Here is a 23,053-nt window from a genome sequence, read left to right as displayed (position 1 = left end):
CTCCCTGTTTAAAAAAAAAAAAAATAGTGGAGGCTGCCTTTTGAGGATCTCCTCGTAGGTCTTCCTCTAGATAAACATGTTTCAGGATGTTTCTAAATTTAGAAGTCATGCAAATTTAGTTGGCCATAAGAATATTTTAAAACTTCTTTAGCATACTTCTTGAAACTTTGGAGAAAGAGTATACCCTTGGAAACAAAATCCTAAATTACCTGAGGTCATACAAGTTGGGTTTATACTGTGATAGAGATTTTTTAAGTTGGCCTATGAGTTATTGGTAATGTGAGTTGCTATTTTCATAAATACAACAATTAGAAATATTTGGTTCTAATATAAAATTCTACAGGCAGAGAGAAACAATAACAGAAAAGAAATGTTTTCATCCAGTTTTATCAGAGATTAATAGCAGAAATCATAAGGAAGTGATAGAATTGAGACATCTGGTGATAAAATGATAAATAAGGAATGACGTATTAATTTCAAAAGTTATTAACTATAGGAGTGTTTGATGTCTGTAACAAAGCATGTATGTCAGAAGGAAGTCTATACAAGGTGCTACACTAAGTGCTTTTCAATTCTACAATAGCCCTTGTAGGATCTTCGGTGGAGCTTATGTGAAATGCCTCAAGCTCAGAGGAAATTCAACAAAGTGGTCATGTATCATGTAATGTTTTCATTGCAATTTAGTCCTTGAGTCTTCCAGAAGATGAAGTCGATTTGAGATAATAAATTTCATGACACTGTTGTGACAGTACTATATAGACAAATTACTTCAGCCTGTGACTAGGAAGACCTGAACAAAGGCAAGCAGATGCATCTTTTTGCTTGGATGAAGTTTAGCTGTCTTGTTTACAGTTTCGGTAAGTGTATATTAGCAAAAACTGTTATACAGATGTTCTTTAATGTCATGCTGATTTGGTCATAAGTGTGTTTGGGACTGAACTCTGCTTTTCTCAGTTAGACTTCTGAGTTACAATTTTGAAATCCTAAAATAAATTACTACTACTTGGTCTTATTCATGCCGAGCAACTTTAACACAATTGATATTGGTGTGCTTTGATGGTAGGACCAACTTGTACAAATGCATTTTTTCTGTTGTAATGAGACACCATTTTCAAGCTAGTACATTGTCAGATACCCAGGTTTATTGTTAAAGATAATTTGAAAGAAATTTTTAAAAAAAGACGCCAAAAGCTAAAAGGAAAAAATTGGCTGCCACATCATACGGAAAATAGGCCAAATCTTTTGCAATTGAGTATCATATTTTATAGTTAATATTCGAGGTAACAGTAGTGCCTGGGAACTCTGACATGTTAGGCATGTGTAACAGAACAGTGGTCTTTTCTGCATGTGGCTTACAACTGAATTACAAACAAAAAAAAGAATGTTCTGTAATAGGTGGATATAGGGAGAATGAGAACTAAGAGAGAGACTTAAGGCATCTGTGAACACTGCATCAAAGGAAAGTATCCACACAGAATGTGCGAAAGTATCTTGTAATGCCAACATACAAGAAAGCAGGCTGCAAGTCAGTAAATTGTGTGTCAAGGTGAAGACAATGAAAGGAAAAAAAAGCTCTAGATTCTTCATAATGATAATATGTAAGAACTGATGTAATGGACTTAGACATTATTCTTTTCTCTATAGGCAGTTTAACCTGTGACTGTGGTTTCAACTCTTCATAGGTTTACATTTTATATAGTGATTACATTATTAAGACAAAGATGTAGAATGCCAGTAAACTTATAGAGTGTAGTTGGTGAAGCTATTTGCAACAGGTTTTTATTGAAAATGTATTAAAATAACATTAAAGTTATTGGATGGTGTGTGCATTTAAGGTAAATCAAATTATTTAAAATTAGATTTTCTTCACTAAATTTCCATTACCTTTTGGCAAGGGAAAAAGAAAAATAAACCTTTAAAAAACCTTGACATGTTTGTTTTGTATTGGTTGTGTTTTTAGTATCATTTTAAGGGAAGTACTTTGCATATCTAGCTATTTAGACTTGCAGCTAATCAACAGCTAATCCCTGATGCAAATACCATTCTGATGTCCATCATAAACCAGCATTAAAGTATTTGAATGCCTAAAATATTGAAAACTTACAACTCAAGGATGACAATAAAACTCCTCATCAAATTACATGTTTACATATTCTGATTATTTGTCCTTTTTTTTCTAACCTGAGTGTACAATGTAACTTTATTTTTTTTTTTCTAATATTTCTTTTGTTGTTATGAAATGCTGTATTTGAACTAGAAAGAGGCAAAACAATTGCTAAGGAGACTGGTAGCACTTTTAGTATCCATCATTTTTGTTTAAGGCTGTATTAACTTGCCAAGGAATTTTGTCAGGTCATTCACCTACACAGCAACAATCTCCATCTGTGTAGAAACAGTAATGTAGCCTCAGGTGCACTGCTTGTGTTCATGCTTGCAGTTTCATTTACTTTTGTTCAATACTGCTTCAAATCTTACAGTTGTGGGAATGTTTTGGGAAATTTTTTGTTTTTGTTTTTTGGGGGTTTTTTTAAAGGTAAAAATGAGAGACTACAGTAAGAATTATACCACTATACATTACTTTTTTAACTACTTCTCATATTTATGCCTTTTTTTAGACAATCAGTGTAAATCCACCTGTCTTCCTGGAATTATTCAGTGATCCTTTTAACACTCATTGCTGGAAAGGGCTATGAAGAAGTCTGTGTAGAAGAACAGACTTTCTTCTGTGATGTCTGTTGGCATCAAGCTGTAGCAACTTGAGTATCCTGTTCAACTGAAAGTCCAAGACTTCTCTTAAATATCCAGATGTCATATCCAAGAGCATTTAGAATATGACTGAATATGCTTGAACTAAAAAAGTTGAAGCATTCTTCCACTGAAATGTCCATTTGCATTCACTGTGCATCTATAAATTGAAATAATCTTTGCTGCTATAATTAATACTGTTTTCCTTATATTATCCAGTGAGATTTTTTTTGTCTGTCAGGTGAAAACAGGAAATTTTGTAAAAGAATTTTAAACTGTTTAAATTTCTGAAGCTATTTCTCTCATTTTATATTTGTCTCACATAATTCCTGCTGAGTTAATGTTAAAGCACTTGGATCATACTGTTTTTTATATTAAACAGTAATAAATTCAACTTATTTGCCATCTAAAAATACTGATATTCAGAGGAGGGAGAAAACTTGTTTTTAATGTGCCAGCAAATTCCATTGTATAAGTTGGCAGGAACAATTTTGAGATGTTAGGGAGGTGTCTATACTTTTACCCTTCATTCTTTTGTACTTTCTTCTTCATCTGAGGCTTGAAAGACAAGGAATGTATACAGTCATTCCTTAACAGTCTCAGTAATATCAAGGAAGTCCTATTTGCTTATTTACCTGAAGAGTTTTGCTTCTTTAAGACTGTTAGGGCATCATTAATTTTCTTCATGTGTGTGATCAGAACAGTGAATTCCCCTCGCTGACAATGACTTGCACAGCTTTTTCTCTTTTGGAGGGAGCTTCTTTCCATATCAGTAGTGATTTGCTCACTCTTTTCCAGGCCGATGTAATTTAATAATATTTATTTGACATTAGAGATAAGCAGAGGCCATGCTTAGGCTCACAGGATAGAAGATCAAACTCCAGTTTCTATCTGAAGCTTTTTAGGTCGTCTTCCATTTGTGACCCTACCAGTTCATACATGACTCCCATTCATCCCTATACAGGACAGATACCAGCTAGCTGGAGTCACAAAGGAACCAATATAAATCCAAATATTGTCACTTCTTTGAGGCAAGAGCATCTTAAGGACCTTAGATAAACCACTTACTGTAGCAAGGAAATTAATCAGCTACCCAGGGAACAATATACTAGCCTTCTGTTATGATGGCCAGTGATGAAGTTTTAGTCTATAGTATTGCTGTCAATATTGCAAATATCACCAAAGCACCAGTGTTGCCACCAAAGACAATTAAACATGTCGCTGTCACTGACAGTTGCATGACTTAATGCATGTTCTGTGTGTGAATGTTTTAACACACATCAAGTATTCAGAAAAAAGAGGTTGATAAAGGTAGGTGAGGGTGTGATTTAATTGTGTCTCCTGGATGCAAGATATTTTGCCAAGAAGTAAAAATAAAACCTTATCCTGAGTAATCAGTTCTTAATGCTACAAATATTGTTTTTGCCTTGACCCCTACACTGAATTCCTGATAAGTTTTAACTGGAGGAGAGTCCTTAGTTTTGTGAAGCATGCTTTGTATTCATTTCTCCACAGCTGGTGCTTATGTGTGCTGTGAAAAGACTGGTCTGATTGAAACACTACAAAATCTTTAGAAAGTGGTGGTTTTTTAATTTTGTTTTAATTTTGCTTTTATATTTGTAGCTTTTCTTTTCCTCAATAGAGCATTCTGATCTCATTTATGCATCAAAACATACCTGTAAAAATATACCACTTGTTCTGTACTTGTTACCTCTTCCTACTAGCTTAAGGGCCTCGGTACCTTTATATGTTCTGTTTCTTATTTAATGAAGTTCATGATTTTTACATTTTAATGTAAAATAGACCAAAGATACTGAATAATTATTGTTTATGATTATTAAGACGGTGTTGTACAAAGGAAAAGCATTTAACCTGGTGAACTGTTTTATGGTGGATATATAAGTGATTTACACATATTTTGCATTAAAGTTGGATGGTTTATTAAAATATGTATTGGCTACAGTTAGAGATCGGGGGATGTATTCTGGTTCATCGTGGTGTAATTTTGCAAAGTTAGCTTAAAACCAGATTGCCACTTACTTAGATTTTTTTTTCAATAGTTATGAATGAATTTTAAAGCAGCAATGCACTCTTCAGGTCCGATAACTTCCCCAAATTTGTCACTACCTCATGACATATTGCACTGTCCTCCACATTCACTGTGGTGTATTTCTTCTTTATTGTTGGAGCAGGAGATTGTTTCCTCTCTGAAAGCTTTTGAAAAAGGAGACATTTTCCACATGCCTACACCATCAGGTCTCCCACAAAGGCACTGTCACAGCTGAGGCATTGGTAGAGGAACAGGCACTGTGAAGTCTCTCATTCTATGACTTTCTTTCCAAGGTTTGCAGGAGCTAGGACCACTTTCTCAAACATGCAGTAAGAGGAGACAGGAATCTCGCATCTCTTGGTATCTTTGTTTTTACTAAACTCCTTTAGTTGACAAAGCTGAGTTCATAACTGAATGAAAGTAGATGCTAGAATTTCAGGGACCCTCATCTCTCTTCTCACAGTCATGTCATTCTCATCCATGGATGTTGCTTTTTTCAGATACCTGCTGTTTTTCTCTGGTATTTTCAAAAAATCTCAACTCTGATCTAATAATGAGGAACAAATTCAAAAACTGTGTGTCATTTTGGTTTTATCTCTGCCTTGGGGCTGCCTGAATCTTCAGTTACAGAAACTTAAGTTCAGCCAAAATCCTGCAGCAGACACCAGTTACTTTGGCTCCTACAGCTAAGGGAAAGAAACTTTACTGTGTACTTAAATAGGGAGTTGAGTAGGGTTCATATGCACCTGACACTAATATTGATGGAAAGATTTTTAATCTGGTAAAAAGCACATCCTGGATTTCAGATATGAAAATTGACAGTAAAGATCTAAATAAGATTCTGGACCCTCAAGAATGACTCCTGCCTTTGAATACCCACTTATGTCCTCAGAACGTGTTACGGTAATGAGTGGGTTTTGTCACCGAGGGGAGAGCATTCCAGTTTCACTTCTCAGTCCTTAGTTAATATTTGCTTTCCATGCCTTCAAAAATCTCTCTCATGTTAGGCAATTAGAGAGGTTCATATGCTTCATGTGGGAGAGCTAATTAAATTACTCTTGAATTCGGAGAAAGAAGCTTGCATCCTAGAGGGGAAAAAAAAGGCAGAGGGTTGAGGTTTGCTGTTTTAGACTTCTGCCAATAGATCTGAAATCTTGTTGCAAATTTGGGAGGTGGTGATTTTCTCAAAGAGTCCTCCATTCAGTTTCAGATTATGACTGCTTGCATTAAGAACATGTATTGTCATTTTAATATCTAGTATGTGTGATTATAGTAGGGCAAATCATTATCAACGCACCATCTTTCCACTTGGAATCTCTGGCTGTGGAAATGAAATAACAACAAGTTTGAAGAGCTGATGCATCCAAATGTTATCCAGAAGGTTAGTTGACCAGAGGCATTTTAAATTGAGAGATCTTTTCAGTTTTGCATTATGTCTGCCGCTTGTTCAGTTAGTTGGACTTTTAGAAGAACAGTGTGTTATCCTGTCAGAGCAGAATTCAGAGCACTTCTGATGATTTCCAGCTTGGTGAAAATTTAACAGGTGTTTGTCTCTGCAGCTGGTAATGTCATCTCTCTAATTGAAACCAACAACAGCAATAGACTGGGTTTTCAGTTCTGTCTTGTATGTGTTTGTGCTATGTGTAGATGTTTGTAAACCTAACCTGCATTAAGTCTTCTACAGAACATTAACTGTTAGTACATGCTGTGGCCCGTCATCCATTTTATCTGCAACAGTACGGTGATTTTGCACCTTCATGTATATGGAAACTATATGGCTATACTCTTTCCATTGTGTTCATTGGATGCATGAGGAGTAGAGGTATTCATTAAATAAAGAAGGACTATATTTCTGTCAGGAGTGAAATTACAGGCTGTTAGGTTGTCATGTGAACTCTTTCACCTGCTCAGTGGGTTTCCACAGTGCAAGCTTTTACAGAGTTTATGTGCAAAACGAAATACTGCTCAGCAATTTTCAGAAAACAAACCATGGAACTGGGGACAATGGTACCATAACAAGGATGAGCAGAACATCTCGTCTTTTCTCAGAGGCAACAGCATAGCAGACTTCCCAAGCAGGTACATTATAATAACTGTAGGTACTCTCAGAATAAGTCTATCATCAAGTAGATGTTCCATGGAGAGCAAATGACATTACAGATTTATTTGCCTCCAATATTGAAATGTCCAGTGTTCCAAGAAATTTTAATTTGGCTTCATTAAGAAGTCTTGTTCTGTGGGATCAATTGTACACATATACACAATTTCTAGTATGATAAGCAACATAAGACAAAAACAAATTACAGCTAGAATTGTCCCAAGAGAATGGGAAGCTAAAATAATTTCTCTTATTTTTTTCAGCTTCTTTATCCTAGACCTACCAGCTGCAGGTAATGAGTGACAGTAGGAATTGACAATTAATTCACATAATCATTCACAGAATTAACTCTACCCAAATCGGAAATTATAGTATCTGAAATCCCTTATTTGCTGCGTGGAATGTTGCTGTCAGATTTCTCCTTACAGACAGAAGAAAGTCTATCCATAGACAGAAGAAAAAAAAGGTTTTTTTTTTTTTCAAAGATAATCCTAACCCTACCACAGAATCTTAAGGTTTGGAATGGACCTTGAGAGATCATCTAGTCCAACCAGCCCTGCCAGAGCAAGACCACCTAGAGTAGGTCACACAGGAACTCATCCAAATGGGTTTGAATGTCCCCAGGGAAGGAGACTCAACAACCCATGTGGGCAGCCTGTTTCAGTGACCTGTCACCCTCACAGTGAAGAAATTCTTCCATGTATTTATTTGGAACCTCTTATGTTCCAGCTTGTACCCCCTGCTGCTTGTCCTGTCATTGACCATCACTGAGAAGAGCCTGGCTCCATCCTCCTGACACCCTCCCTTTACATATTTGTAAACATTAATGAGGTTACCTCTTGTGATTTAGGCCCATCCAGGGACAAAAGACCATAATTGCACTCACATACCACAGACTAAAGGGCAGGGAGGGCTTAATTGCCACTTATGGTCCCAGACAAAGCTACTTAGCTTGGGGAAGAAAACAAAAAATAATTTAATCCAGCACCAGCCAAAGCATAACCATAAACCCCCAAAACATAACAAACCAGAAAACAACACAGAGTAGTACAATGATAATGAGCAGAACCAGCCCTTTAAGACCACCTTCTCCCTTCCCCTCCGCTCTTCCAGGGCTCAGAGCCCTGATCCCAGTGTCTTTTTCTCCTCCCTTACTGAATGGCTCAGGGGGACAGGGAATGGGGGTTTCAGTCAGTCTATTCCTGATGGCTGCTCCCTGCACCTCCGTGGGGTCCCTCACACACTTGGCAGCCCTGCACAGGCCACTCTGCTGTGCATTCATCCCAAAGGCTGCAGCTCCTCTCCACTTCTTGTGTGGGTCTGCTCTGCAGCCTGCAGGCTCTCCAGCACGGCCTGTGCCATGGCTGCCTCTTCACACGGTCTCCTAACTGTCAGGGCGCACTCACCCAGAGCTGCTGGTGGCTCTCAGTCCTGCCATGGCCCTCCATGGGTTTCAGGGCACAGCTTTGTTCACGCCACAATTTGCAGAGGGGTCTCTGGTCTGTCACTCCTCCTTCCTTCCTCGTCTGACTGTGGGGTCTACATGGTTGCCTCCATCTTGTACCACTCCTCCATCTCTTCCCAAGCACTTCAAATTCCCATCCTTAAATAGTGATGGTAGAGGTGCCAGATGGGCCCATCCAGGCTGGAGGTGAGTCTGAGCCCAAGAGCCAGGAGAAAGTCTGAGAAGTCTTTACCAGGTCTTCACTGCAACCCTCTCCCCCTGTTACCAACTGGCTTCTCTCTAAACCATGACATCACCCCTCAGTCTCCTCCAAGCTGAAGAGCCCCAGCTCCATCAACCTTTCATCATAAGGGAAATGTTCCACACCATCATGTTGGTGGCCCTGCACTGAAGTCTCTCCAGCAGCTCCCTGTCCTTGAACTGAGGGGGTCAGAACTGGACACAACATTCCAGATGTGGTCTCATTACAGCAGAGTAGAGGGAGAAGAGAACCTCTCTTGCCCTACTCACAACCCCTCTTCTAATACACCCCAGGATGCCCTTGGCCTTCTTGGTCACGAGGGCAAATTGCTGGCTCATGCTCATCCTGCTGTCCACCAGGACCCCCAGGTCCCTTTGGCCTACACTGACCAGTACTGACACTGGGGTTCTTCCTTCCCAGATGCAAGACTCTACACTTGCCCGTGTTGAATTTTATTAGATTTCTCTCTGTCCAACCCTCCAGCCTGTCCAGGTCTTGTTGAATGGCAGCACAGCCTGCTGGTGTGTCAGCCTTTGCCCCCAGTTTAGTATCATCAGCAAACTTGCTGACAGTGCCCTCTGTTCCCTCAGCAAGGTCATTAATGAATAGATTGAACAATACTGGTCCCAGCACTGACCGCTGAGGGACTGCACTAGATACAGGCCTTCAACTAGACTCTGCTCCATTGATTGCAACACTCTGCCTTCTTCAACCAGTTAACGATCCACCTCACAACCTGATCATCCAGCCCACACTTTCTCAGTTTTGCTGCTGTATGCTGTGGGAGATGATGTCAAATCCTTTACTGAAATGAAGATAAACCACATCCACTGCACTACCACCATCTATCCACCTGGTTACATCTTCATAAAAGCTATCAGGGTGGTCAAACATGACTTCCCCTTAGTAAAACCATGTTGACTACTACTAATGACCCTCTTGTTCTTTTAATGCCTGGAGACAGTACCCAGGATAAGTAATTTCATCAGTTTTCCCAGGATGGAGGTGAAGCAAGTTTTTAGATTGGTACGTTCCACAAAACTAAACTTTAGTCCAAGGCTTGACATTGCACATTCGATGATGTTGGATTTTTCTTACCTTCTCTTAGGTGGATTTCCTCTTGGTACTGTCTTAGCCTCTTGTCATCCTCAGACATTCAAAAACTCTTAAAAAAATGTTTATTGTGACCATAGTTACCAGAAAGATTCCACTCCTGCATTTGGAAGCTTAACACCATTTGTACAAATCTTACTATGAAGTTCTGTGTTCAACAGAATTGCATATGCAACAGTTAAATGGGTTTTATTGTTGCATTAGCATCAGTACTAAGCTTACATCCTCTTATAGCTAATGTTTTTTTATGACTCTCCACAAATGTAATATTAAGATCCCATCTTAAAAATATTTTTTTCTGAAGTTTACTCAGACTTCTGTTTAAAATAATCCTTCTATTGTAATAACCAGTCTGCTCTGGAATAGCAGAAATCTTCAGTCATGGGCAGAAAATGCTTTTAGAATGTCTTTCCGTGTCTCCTCAGTAACCTGTCTGGTGCTTCACAGCATCAAACTATCTTCCAAAGACTACTCAAATAAATCATTATGTAATAAATATTAATCTTTTGTCATATGTCTGAACTCATGAAGACTGCACTAGATGTCTTAGAATGTATTTTCCTTTGACATGCTGGATGATTTTGTAGATACTTGAGCAGAACATAGCAAGCTTTGTGGAGAGAAAAATGTATTGAAGGTATAGATTGGGATGGGGGGTGTGTGTGTGATTTTTTTAATGTTACGCATTGTTGTGATACCAGTGGATTATAGCTAGTACATCTGAAGCTTAGATAATTGATAAATCATAAACTAGCCTTGGCATTTTGTGCAAGGCTCCTATCTTCACTGAATTTTTGTCTTCATGACCTATATGGGTAAAGTGCTTCAAATTTATTTCAGGTGCATTCTAGTGTTTAAGTGGGAAAAACCCATTCAAGGCCATCTCATATTTTGAATGATAGCTTTAATTTCTCTCACCTAGTATGTTGTTTAAAATTGATCCTAAATTCCTTTCTACCCCAGAAAATTCTTGCTTGAGGGAAACACATCGTAGAAAACAAAGAGGCACAAACAGAAACAATTTTCTCCTTTTTTTCTATCGTGTTCCTTGCTTTCCATCTGAAGTTTTATTCTTGACCAGTTAAATTATTTCCCCTCTTCTGCTTCTGTTCAGAATTCAAAGGATTAAAGATTGTAAGAGTAACCTAAAGTTAGTGATCAGACCAAGAAGAGAAGGTGTCTAGGAAAAAAAAAAAATCACTGTGAGGGTGAGGGAGCAGTGGCACAGGCTGCCCAGAAGGGTTGAGTCTCCTTCCTTGGAAGTCTTCAAGACCCACCTGGACATGTTCCTATGTGACCTGATCTAAGTGGACCTGCTTTGGCAGTGGGGTTGGACTGGATGATCTTGAAAGGTCCCTGTCATGGTTTGACATGACAGCCTTTTCTAGTAAGGGGGAAGGGGCTGTAAAGATGGCTCCTGTAAGAAGTTGCTTGCAACTCTCCCCAGCTCTGAGCCAGACCCACTTCTGGGGCTGAGCCAATTGGATGCCTCCACAATCGCTTTTTAAGAAGACGCCGGAAGAGGAGGTTTCTTCCTCCATCTTCTTTCCTTCTTCTACCCCTTCTTTTCCTTCTGGCTGGTGGTGGTGCAAGGAGTAGGAACAGTGAGAGAAACAACCATGCGGACTCCAAGGTCAGTGATGAAAGAGAGGAGGAGGTGTGCTGGAGCAGAGACTCCCCTGCATTCTGTGGAGAGAACTGGTGAAGCTGAGATTTATTTTCATTTCTTTAAAGACCCCACATCAGCGGTAGAGACTCATTTTGATAAAGATGCCATATCAAGGGCAGAGACTCATTTTGCTAAAGCTGGCCCCAGACCAGGGGCAGTGATTCAGTTCATTAAAGGCCCTGAGCCACGGACAGTGACTATGGCCAGAAGAGGCCATGTCCCTTTATCACTATGGCCGGAGCAGGCTGTGTCCCAAGGAAGGCACCCAATATCCACAGCTGTAACTGTAGGGAGGAACCCATGACAAAGCAGCTCATTAGACTTATGCCCAGAAGAGGCCTTGTCCTGAGAGAGGGACCCTGTAACTGCAGAAACTGCAACCATGGCAAAGAATCCATCCCTGAGATATTCACCAAGGACTGTGTCCCGTGTGAGGGACCCTGTATCGGCAGAAGCCGCAGCTGTTGGGAACAACCCACACCAGAGAAGTTTGTTTAAGACTGTGTCCAGAGGGAGGGACCCTGTATCAGAGCAGGGGATGGATGCAAGGAGTCGTCCTCATCTGAGAAGAGAGAAGCGGTAGAGCCCATCTGTGAGAGACTGACCACATCCCCCATTCCCTGCCCCCTTGATCCATTGAGGGGGGAAGAGGTAGAGATATTGGGAGCAGTGAGCTGGGCCCGGGAAGAAAAGAGGGATGGGGGAGGGAGATCTTAAAGTGCTGATTGTAATTTTCTCATCATCCTACTCCCTTTTTGCTTGTATTCTGTTCTGTTTCTTGTAGAATAAACTTTCCTACTTTCCTCTCTAAGTCGAGTACTGGAGTCTGTTTTGCCCAGAACCGTAATTGGCAGCGAGCCCTCCCTGTCGTTGTCTTAATCCACAACAACCTTGCTTATCTTTTTACTCCCATTTCGCTGAGTCCTCCACCATCCTAACGAGGGTGTGGGTGAATGGGGGCACCGAGCGACAGACTGTCATGGTCCTGCTGTGCTAGCTGGGCCAAACCACGATAGTCCCTTCCAACCCTACCATTCTATGAAAATATCTTCTTTGATTTCTAAATATGCTGAGTAGTACTCAGTGGCAAAGGATTCTGTATGGAACCTAAGGAGGAACCTCTCTTTATCACTTAAAGTATTTAGATGTTCCCACTAATTGTAGATGCTGCCATTCATACTCAATTTGTAGGCCTTTTCCTCTCCTACCCACTGCACAAAGATCTTACCAGGATTTAATTCTAGTCACATTAATGGTAAGGAAACCTATGTTTTTCTTAGTTATGGATCCATGACCTGCTTATCTTCCTGCTTTTTCCTGTTCTGTCTTTCAGCCTTCCTTTCTGATTTATTTCCTCTTTCCCATATTTAATGTTGTTTTTGTGTAGTGCACTTGGTTTCCTGATAAAATTAGAAAAAAGTAATCCTTGTGTCACAATTTCTGAACAGTAACTTCTGAAGCTGTAGTCAAGTTCAGGCAGACATAACAGTAGGCTAGAAGTCTCAAAGACAATCAAGTTTCTAGAACCTTCCCTGTAATGCAGCAGACACAACAGACAGGAGGAATGAGGCCCAAATTAGCACTTCTTTGGCATGCTGGACTTCAGCTTTCATCTGCAAGTACCACTATGGAGAGCTCTCCTGCCTGTACAGTGAACATCAGTTTTAATGGCCTGGGCCCACGTGCTTTGTTTTGTGACACTTTACCTATAAGAGGGGGAAACTAGAAGAAATTCACTCTGATAACAAAAATCTCATATAAACTTTGTGCTCATCCTTTGCTAGTAACTGTTAGCACACCTTTACGAACCTGCCTTACTGACATGATCTTGTAGACATTTCAGTGTGATAAGCTCACCAGAGGAGTGCTGTTTTAGTAGTCTGTCTCTCTAGCAACCCTATAACTATGGCAATTGCTTAAATAGAAGAGTTTAAGAAAAACATAGCATTTCATGTGCTGTTTTGGTAAGCTGTTTTTGTTCTTTTATGTGTTGTGCTGCATACTTTGCTGCTATTTAGCTGTCTTCTGCTTTTTATTCTAGTGTGAAAGCTTGCCTTCATCCACTGTCCTCATTATCCAGATATGTAGATATTATAAGTACACTGTCCATCTTGTTGCTTGTGATGTTTTCTTTTGTTGTCTTGCTGGAGACTGTGCAGTACCGATTTTGTTTTCATCTTCAAGGTTAGTGGCTCATAGAAATAGAAGGAAAGCTGGCTTACAACACTTCTTAGCACCTGAGACTGGACAGCTGACTGTCATTGTTGGGGAGCTGAGACAAAGCCACAAATCGCAAATTACCTAGGACACACCTATTAGAATCACTAATGCTCCTGGGCTTCAGTGCCTCTGAACTGTAGTTAAGGCTGTGGTGTCTGGCTCTCAATACTGAGTTCTGTAGTGCAGCAGAAAGTGAAACTGGTTTTCACTAGCGAGATGTTTACAAACACAATGACTAAAAGTAAGGCTGTAAAAAAACCAAAGTATTTTAAGAAATTTTTAATCTTCATATTTTAGACCATCTGTAAGCAATTTTTAAGGTCTTCCTTTGTGCATTCGCATAAGATATAAAAAATAGCTCTATATAGATATGTATGTAATCCATATGTATTACATAGATACATATGTATAGATGTATCTAAATTGCTAATTCTGACCTGAGATCTCCCCTGATATATTTTGAGGCCAAGGGTAAAGATACGCTTAGGTATTTAAAGCAGTTTGAGTCCATTCCACTCCCCCTCACCGGCTCCCGCCTTTCTTGGGTAGATCCTGTTCCCTCTTTACACGTGGAATTGGGAATTTCAGAGATCTGTTCAGCAGAAGCAAAGCACGTAGAAGGACAGCAGACAGCAAGGCAGGCACCACGTTCCTGGGTCCTAGATCTGCTTTCGCAGCCCCGCTTCTTCGTGGGCGGCAGCCGCCCCGCTCTGCCAGCGCCGCGGCTGCGCAGCTGCAGCTCTGCCGGGAGGCCAGGGCGGGAGCGCCAGTTCGCCCCTCGCCCATGGCAGCTGCTCTGTGTTCTCTGGTGGGTGGCTGAGGCGGGGGCCAGTCAAACCGACTGGCCAAGACTGAGGTACTCGCGTTTTGTCGTCTCCAGGCTCCTGACGGTGTGGGACGCACCGGTGAAAGGCTGACGGCGGCGCCGGCGGGCCCCAGGCGGCCCGGGCGGGCAGAGGCGTGCCCGGCGCTAGGACCCAGGAGGACGCGAGGCGGCTCTTCGGGCCAGATTACAAATTCGCTGTGACTCAGTCGGCTCGGTGCGAAGCACGGCGGGCGACGGTGGGAGCAGGTCAGTATCGCCCGTCCGCTTCTCCGGTGCGGGGCCGGGCGGTTTTTGGGGCGCTGGCGGGGTGCACGATGTGGGGGTGAGCGCCAGAGCGGGCCAGACGCCGCCGTGCCCCCTCCTTCGGCCTTCCACCCTTTCCGCCTTGGGCCCTTCTGCGCCGCTAACCGCGGCCGCCCGTTGTCTGCTGTTTTCCAGCAAACCAAGATGGAGTACGAGTGGAAGCCCGACGAGCAGGGACTCCAGCAGATCCTGCAGCTACTGAAGGAGTCCCAGTCCCCCGACACAACCACGCAGAGAGCCGTGCAACAAGTATCCTTGACCGAGGCCTGCGCCGCACGGGTGGGGCGGGCGGCGCGGGGCCGGGCGGGCGCCGGCGAGGCCGGGGCCGGCGGGCGGGGGAGTGCGGCCTGCGCAGCAGCAGGCCGGCGTTGCGGCAGCGACTGGGCCTTCGCGGCGAACTGCCATAGCGCGGTGGGCCGAGCCTCCGCCGGAGCGGGCGGTTGTGGCGCGGCGTTTAAACCACTGCAACGGCCTGTGGGCCGCAGAGCGGCCTTCCTCCTGCGGGGACCCGAGCACCTGTTGCAAGTCTGGAGCCAAGGGCCAGATGTGGGTTTTGGAGTTGGTGATTTGTTTGGGTTTTTTTTGGTTCGTGTTTTTTTTTTTCTTTTTAAAGCACAGGTGCTGGTGCAGCGCGGCTCCGCCGGTATCTGCCACTCTCCCGAGTTCCCGTACGCTGAGCCGCCGCCAGGGCCCAGGGCCGAGCCACGGCGGGCGGGAGCGCGGCCGTCGCTCTGCCGGATCCCGCTGAGGGGCCGGGGGTGCCCCGTGGCCGGCGGGGCTGAGCGGGCGGTGCGTTCGCCTAGTACTTTATCGCCCCGAGGGGGCGAGGAGGGTCTCCTGAGGTAATCCGGAGCTGGGATTCGAGGCAAGAGCCGTGGCTAGTGGGGGGAGTGCCCTGGCAGAGCTGCTGCCTGCACGGCCTCGTTGTTCGGCAGGCTTTGACACTTCACGATGTTGTGAAGATGCTTTCGCTTGCCTAGAAGCCTGAGCCTGAAATACGGCTCGTTGCAGTCGTTAAAATTCATGGGAAAGGGAAAATCTATGTATCTTTGCAGCGCACTCAGCATTAGTGGTTTGGATTGTTGGGTTCTTTACCCCCTGAAGTCTCTCTTGAATGTAGAAATGATTAAATAGCAAGGTTTTAAGGAATAAAGATGGAGAACAAGATTTTAAATTACGAATAACAGAAGCATAGACATGATAAATAAAGCATTCATCTGTCATCTCCTGCTCCTTGAGCTAGCCATATAAGTGATTTAAAATATCCTGAAATTCTGTGAAGAATATGAATTTTATCATGTTGATCCCTTTGGATTTAAACCATTTACTTGAAGGTCTTCACAGAAAGCAACAGAATTTATTTAAGGCAGGGGTATGTGTGTGTATATATATATTTACATTCTTTTTAGAGATTAGCTTGAAGCCAAATTTGCCCCAGTTCTGAGCTTTCATAACATGTGATCAAGCTTAGGAAGGCTCTGTTCTTACCTGAAGGGTGAAGGTAGTTTTCATCTTAATCATCTTGCAGCTATTGCTTCCTCTGAAAAATCGTAAACAGAAGTATCTGGCTCATTAAAGTGTTCTGATAATACGCTAAACTTAAACTGGTGCTTTTTCCTATTTAAAACACAAAATGTTTATAGCAGCAATGTTTCTAGTGCAGTTTTAATGTAAAAATATGTTTTAGAGCTCTGCTTCGGATAACTTAATAACATTTTTATGGAAGAATATAGAAATAAGAGTATAGAAAAATAGCAGGGTATACGTGTGTTGTGGTTTGGCCCAGCTAGCACAGAAGCACCATGACAGTCTCTCACTCGGTGCCCCCCATTCATGAGACTCAGTGCCTCATTAGGATGGCAGAGACCCCAGCAAAATGGGAGTAAAAAGATAAGCAAGATTGTTGTGGATTAAGACAAGGGCAGGGAGGGCTCGCTGCCAATTACAGTTCTGGGCAAAACTGACTCCAGTACTCAACTTAGAGAGGAAAGTAGGAAAGTTTATTCTACTACCTACAAAAAACAGAACAGAATACAAGCAAAAAGGGAGTAGGATGATGAGAAAATTACAACCAGCACTTTAAGATCTCCCTCCCCCATCCCTCCTTTCTTCCCAGGCCCAGCTCACTGCTCTGGATATCTCTACCTCCTCCCCCCTCAATGGATCAAGGGGGCAGGGAATGGGGGATGTGGTCAGTCTCTCACAGATGGGCTCTACCGCTTCTCTCTTCTCAGATGAGGACGAGTCCTTGCATCCCTCCCCCTCGACACAGTCCTTAATGAACTTCTCTGGTGTGGATTCTTCCCAACAGCTGCGGCTTCTGCCAATACAGGGCCCTTCACATGGGATGAAGTCATTAGTGAATATCTCTGGTGAGGGTTCTTCACCATGGTTGCAGTTTCTGAAGATACAGGGTCCCTCCATGGGACATGGTCTCTTCTGGGCATAAGTTTAATGAGCTTCTTTGTCATGAGTTCTTCCCCACAATTAAAGCTTTTGTGAATATTGGGTCCCTTCTTTGGGACACAGCCTACTCCGGACATAGTGATACGGGGTCCCTCGTTCGGGACATGGCCTCTCCTGGCCATAATTTTAATGAAGAAAATCACTACCCCTGTCTCAGGGCTTTTAATGAAGTGAATCTCTGCCCCTGGCTCAGGGTTCTTAGCAGAATGCATCTCTGCCCCTGATTCGGGGTCATCATCCAGATAAATCTCTGCTGATGCGGGATCTTTAGCAAAGTGAAAACAAATCTCAGCTTCACCAGTCCACTCCATAGAATGCAGGGGAGTGTCTGCTCCAGCACACATTCTCATCTCTTTCTTCACTGACTTTGGAGTCCAAATGGTTGTTTCTCTCACTCTTCCCACTCCTTGCACCGCTTCCAGCCACAAAAGAAGGGACAGAGAAGGAGGAAGAAACTTCCTCTTCTGGCTTCTTAAAAAGTGATTGTGGAGGCGTCTAGTTGGCTCAGCCCCAGCAGTGGGTCTGGCTCAGAGCTGGGGAGAGTTGCGAGCAACTTCTTTCAGGAGCCATCTTTACAGTCCCTTCCCCCTTACCAGAAATGACTGTCATGTCAAACCATGACAATGTGGGATGGGCAATATAGGTGATGCTGTCTGTCTTGGGTAGAAATTGAACAGAGTTCTGTTAACTGATGTTTCAAATTCCCTTTAAAAGCTGTGTGTTCAAGTAGGTCCTCATATTTTGGCCTGTAAACGTTAAATGAGTGTTGCATTTTTACCGTTGAATTAAACATCAGTTTTGGAAAACTTTCTAATACAACTTGTAAAAAGGAAAGGAGAAAAGTCGTTGGAGATGGTTTCCACAAAAAGTCTGTGATGGCTGATGTATTCTAGAATGCTACTTTGTAGCATGTGTAAGCAGACTGATGATTCATGGTTTCAAATTTAAAGTACTCTTAGCTCACTGGCATTTTTTTTGTAAAATATATGTGTGAACCTGTGTGTTGATTCTTTGTACTCTTTCTTTATGACACTGCTGGCACATTTGGTAGAATTCAAATACAACAGAGGGAGGAGTATAGGTTAGCCAGAAAACCCCTTTGTTACCGAAGTTAAAAATTGGTAAGGCTTCAGATATTTTTCAGATGAAGATACTAGATATTTCTTGGAGTGAAAAGGAAAAAGTTAAAGTGGATGAAGTTGTTAAGAAAATATGACTTATAAGCCATCTGTTGGAATTCACAGTTATTAGTCATGTTTAACTGACTGTTTCAGTGATTATGTTTCTGAAGCTTGGGTAAGAAGAAATTTTTGAAATGTGCCACCCTACTTCTTTTCTATTCCTCAAAGTGCACTTTGGCTTGGCACCTTTGACAACAGTGTTTGGAAATGTGTATTTTCATTTCTAGGGGCCATGTTGTGTCTTCTATATTATTTTTGCTTACCCTGCCTATCCTCCTGTTTACATTCTGTCTCCTGTGTGTTTCACAACAAAGGAGCTTGTGGCTGTGATAAGTACGCTTTACTCTATTAAGCAGAAAGAGACCAGGCTTCTCTAGCAAAGTGGCTACTTGATGCAGACAGCCTAAATATTTAAAAATTAAGATTTTGTAATTGAGACACTGGCTGTTGGTCATTGAAGGAAATGAGTCCTGTAGAACTGGAAGGGAATTACTGGGGCATCAAGTCCTAACCTACAGTTCAAGAGATTTAGCTAAATTATGAGTAGAGTAAATGCATATGAATCAAATAATCTTATTACTAAAGCTGTCTTTTTGTTGAATGTCTTGCTTATTTGCCCTACTGATGATATTTATTAGGTTTAGTAACTTGGAAGTGACACTGCACTGACTTAAAACATTATTGAGCAGAATACCTATTAGTGCCACGCAGTGTCAGAATACTGGGGAATTCGAGGCAGAAATAATGACAAATTTTATGGAAAACAACTACATACTTTCACAGCTGCTTAGAAGCATTGTCATGCTTCCTGTAGTTAATGAGCATTTTGTAATTTTGTGTTGGTTTGGGGGTTTTGTGGATTTTGGTTTTTTGGGATTTTTTTTTTTAAATGACATTCTGGATCAGCATTAACTCCTTAGTACAATTATCTGCATTACCGTTAAACAGCTTCTCATTCCTTAAAGCATCATAAAGAAGTATAGGTCTAATATTAAAATGAATAGTTTATCAAAATGATGTGTTTTGTATTTTAACACTGAAACGTTTATTGTGGTAGAGGGGGAAAAAATATTTTGATTCAGTGTATTCCTTAGGCTTAGTTAACTTTGAAGTGTAAACATCAAAATTGTACAGAATAAGCTTTTTTTTAGTAACTTTAGAAATACTTTTAAGGATCTGTTCATTTCTTTGTCTGCCCCTAGACTTTCTTATTTTAGATTTTCCCATAACTAAATACTTTTGATGTAATAAGAAAATTGCAGAAACTGTTTTTAGATCATACTCTAATATTGTTAACTTATAGTCACAGCTGCTTGAAGTGCTGCAGCAATACATAACTCATTTAGTAATCTTTGTATCCAGAAAGCTATAAATGCTGTGTGTAGAGATTCAGCTTTCCTTAACAGTTTTTCTCTTCAGAAACTAGAACAACTCAATCAGTATCCAGATTTCAACAACTACCTGATTTTTGTTCTTACAAAGTTGAAATCTGAAGGTAAGTTCTTAAGATATTGATTGGTTTGGGGTTTTTTTCCTTTTTTAAAAAAAATATTGTTGTATTTAATTTGAAAGCAATAGGAAGCTGATGCCTATAGTCAGTTTGCTGTTTGATTTAACTCCAAAGTCATGTAGAACAGATTTATCTTTTTGGGAGTCTTTGTGAAAAAAAAATCTGAAAACTTGTCAGTGTTCGTAGTTTCAGCCTCAAAATAGATGGGAGTCTAAATGTCCTATGAAATCTCAGAAATCTTGGAGCATCATATCTCTGTCAGACTGCAGTGAAATTTTGAAGTAACTGAATCATAGTTATACACATTATAAAATGTGCTGCTCAATTCAGTTATGATAATGATCTTCCTACTAATGACATTGTTAAATATTTTGAACATCATGTGCTACAATGAAGGTAATATCTGTTGGAGTCTCCCTTCTGAAGTCTTAATTCTAGTGAAATGCATCTAGAAATCAACTGACTACTTAATGTTGTCCTGTTCCTGACATTAGTACTGGTTACATATGGCACACTGGGTAGCCTCTGACAGTTGGATGGAGTTCAGACAGTTCCGTAGTAGTGATCAGAATATGTGAAATGCTTGTCTTTCCAGTGTGCTACAGCTACTGATCTGTGAGGTCTTCTGCAGTGAAATTTATTTCAAGATCTGTTTTAGTGCGTCTGGCTTCTTTACATTTGTTTGTAATTAATGTGATTGTTTGGGTTAATTTCTAAGAGAGAGAGATTTCAAGACCTCAGTCAGCCAGGATATTGATTTTTTTTTATCAAGTTGCCAGTGTAGATCCACCATGTGTTTTATAACATTACCAGAAAAACAAAAAGAGTGAGTTTGGTAGTGGGATCTGGAGTCTGCAGAAAGGATGTGATGTGAACAGTGTTCCACTCTTTTGCCAAATTTATTTTCTAACACTCCCTTACTTGCTAATTTCCCCTTCTTTCTGTTCACCCTTGAGGCTTTAGATACTGATACGTGTTTAGCTATGTGCCAGAATCTCTCTTCCCGTCAGATCTCCATAGATTATCCAATAGTCTTCTTTTACTTAATGTTTAGGCACAACAATCTGTTTGGAACTGAATGAGTAGTAGAGGATGATGACTATTGCAAAATAGTTGTTTAAAACTTTTATCCAAGGGGAAAATGAAGAATGTTAACGTGAGGGGCAATCAATTTGGGGTGAAGTAGCAAGTTAACTTCTAAGAAGAGGTGTTTTGAATCAGACTGCATGATACCCAGGTACATTTTGGTTTGATAGCAAATGAGACTAACCCCTGATTTAGTTTTTGCCACTATTGAAACCACGGCTGAAGAAACTGTGCTTAAAGGATACATTTGGGTGACAGCTCCTGAATGTGGGAATTTTGAATGGTGGTTTGAAGTGTGTGTTAAATAGCCTCATTTTACTGCAATGAAGTTGCTTTTATTTGTAAGCAAATAGCTTTCATTGAGTCCTGCCTCTAAGTTAGTTATGTAAACCTTATATTGTAGGGAATTTCCTTTGTTTTAGCACCAGAGGTACTACTTTCAAGTTGCAAAAAATATAACTTCTTTTTCCTTCCAGTGTTAGCTTCATTAGGCTTCTGTTTCTGAATGCTTGTGACTTGCTGGTTTTGAGTCTCTTGTCTATTGTGGTACTCCTACAGGTATGTGTAAGTTTTCTCAGTTTTGTTTTAAAAATTCTGTGGAGCTTGTTAAGCTTCAGTCTTCCTAGAAACAGGTGTTGCCCTGGTACCATTTCATCAGTGAAAATATAGGGCCTGACTTGCAGCTATGGTGTATACATGCCCTAGCTTTAAGCACCTCCTTTATTTTTCTTTTTTTAAACTAGTGTGCGTTTCTAAAGATAGCATTGTGAATCTGGATGACCTCCAATGTTACAAATATCACAGAATATAAAAAAGGATCAAGAGAACAGCATTCAGTCTTGGAAGACAGACAGTAGTAGGCAGGCCGATGGAATAAAATATGATCCCAGACCATTAAGGAATTGAGGTATAGGTCTCTAGAATGTACTTCCCAATATACTTTCCAGAAGACATGGTGCTGAGAGGTCTTCCTTCCTTGAGTGAAATGGAGTCCAGATTAACTGAAAAATACCTGAATGAAAGGAGCTTGGTTTTACCAATTTATCTGTAAATAAAAATATTACTCAGGTATCCTGTTGCTGTAGCTATTCCTTCTTGGTTTGGCAAGTATAAAGGCTCACAGATAATGTAGTGGCAATGCCTTGCCTCAGTGTTGGTTTTGGGGAGTTACTTTTCTGGTGTCTGCTGAATTGACCTCAGAATCCTGTAGGCTTCTGTATTCTGTTAAGGACTGGGGGAAGCTGACCTTGTCTGTATACCAGGTGCCCACCAAAGCTGCTCTGTCATCCCTGCTGCCTCAGCTGGACAGGGGAAAGAAAATGCAATAGAAAGCTCATGGGTTGAGATAAGGACAGAGAGATCACTGAGCAATTACTGTCACACAGAAATAGACTCAGCTTGGAAAAATTAGTTTGATTTATTTCCAGTCAGAATAGAGAAGGGTGACGTGAAATTAACACAAAATCCTAAAACATCTTTCCTGTACCCTTCCTTTATCAGATTTAATTTTACTGCTAGGTTTCTTTATCTCCTTATCAGTGGCACAGGGGGACAGAGAATGGGGGTTGCATTCAGTTCATTCCAGATTCTCTTGCTTCTTCCCTTTGAGAAGGATTCCTCACACTTTCCCTGCTCTAGTCTGGGATTCCGCTCACAACAGACAGTCCTCCACAAACTTCTCCAATCTGGTCCTTCCCACGGGCTACAGTTCTTTGAACTGCTCCGTGGGAGTCTCATCCATGGGGGAAATAGTCCTTCAGGAACATACTGCTCCAGCATGAGTTCCTTATGGGTTCACAAGTCCTGACAGCAAACCTGCTCCAGTGTGGGCTCCTCTCTCTATAGGGTCAGAGGTTCTGCCAGGAACTTGCTCCAGCTCGGCATTCCCACAGAGTCACAGCATCCTTTGGGCACATCCACCCACACCAGCATGGAGTTTGCCCCAGGCTGCAGGTGGATCTGCTGTCCTCCATGGCCGCAGGGCCAGGGCCTCACCATGGACTGCCATGGGCTGCAGAGGAATCTCTGCTATAATGCCTGGAAGCACATCCTGCCTTCCTTCTGCCCTGGCCTAGGTGTC

At 41.5% G+C, this 23,053-nt stretch overlaps 1 protein-coding gene across 2 annotated transcripts in view; it reads left to right on the top strand.

The window, feature by feature from the left end:
- Positions 1-23,053, top strand: part of TNPO1 (transportin 1) — a 79,410-nt gene that overhangs the window by 5,378 nt on the left and 50,979 nt on the right. Inside the window, exons 2-4 of one of the 2 annotated variants that reach the window (XM_062017343.1) lie at positions 14,482-14,673; positions 14,866-14,979; positions 19,797-19,872. In XM_062017343.1, the coding sequence (XP_061873327.1) occupies positions 14,875-14,979; positions 19,797-19,872 (181 nt within the window). In that variant the 5' untranslated portion in view covers positions 14,482-14,673; positions 14,866-14,874. Of the gene's footprint in view, positions 1-14,481; positions 14,674-14,865; positions 14,980-16,904; positions 17,103-19,796; positions 19,873-23,053 lie in introns of those variants that run through there. The other variant, XM_062017342.1, reaches the window with a different exon arrangement.

This window comes from Colius striatus, chromosome Z, assembly GCF_028858725.1.
Source record: "Colius striatus isolate bColStr4 chromosome Z, bColStr4.1.hap1, whole genome shotgun sequence".
NCBI lineage: Eukaryota > Metazoa > Chordata > Aves > Coliiformes > Coliidae > Colius > Colius striatus.
The sequence above is the reverse complement of the archived record's forward strand: the minus strand, read 5'-3'. Positions and strand labels throughout refer to the sequence as shown.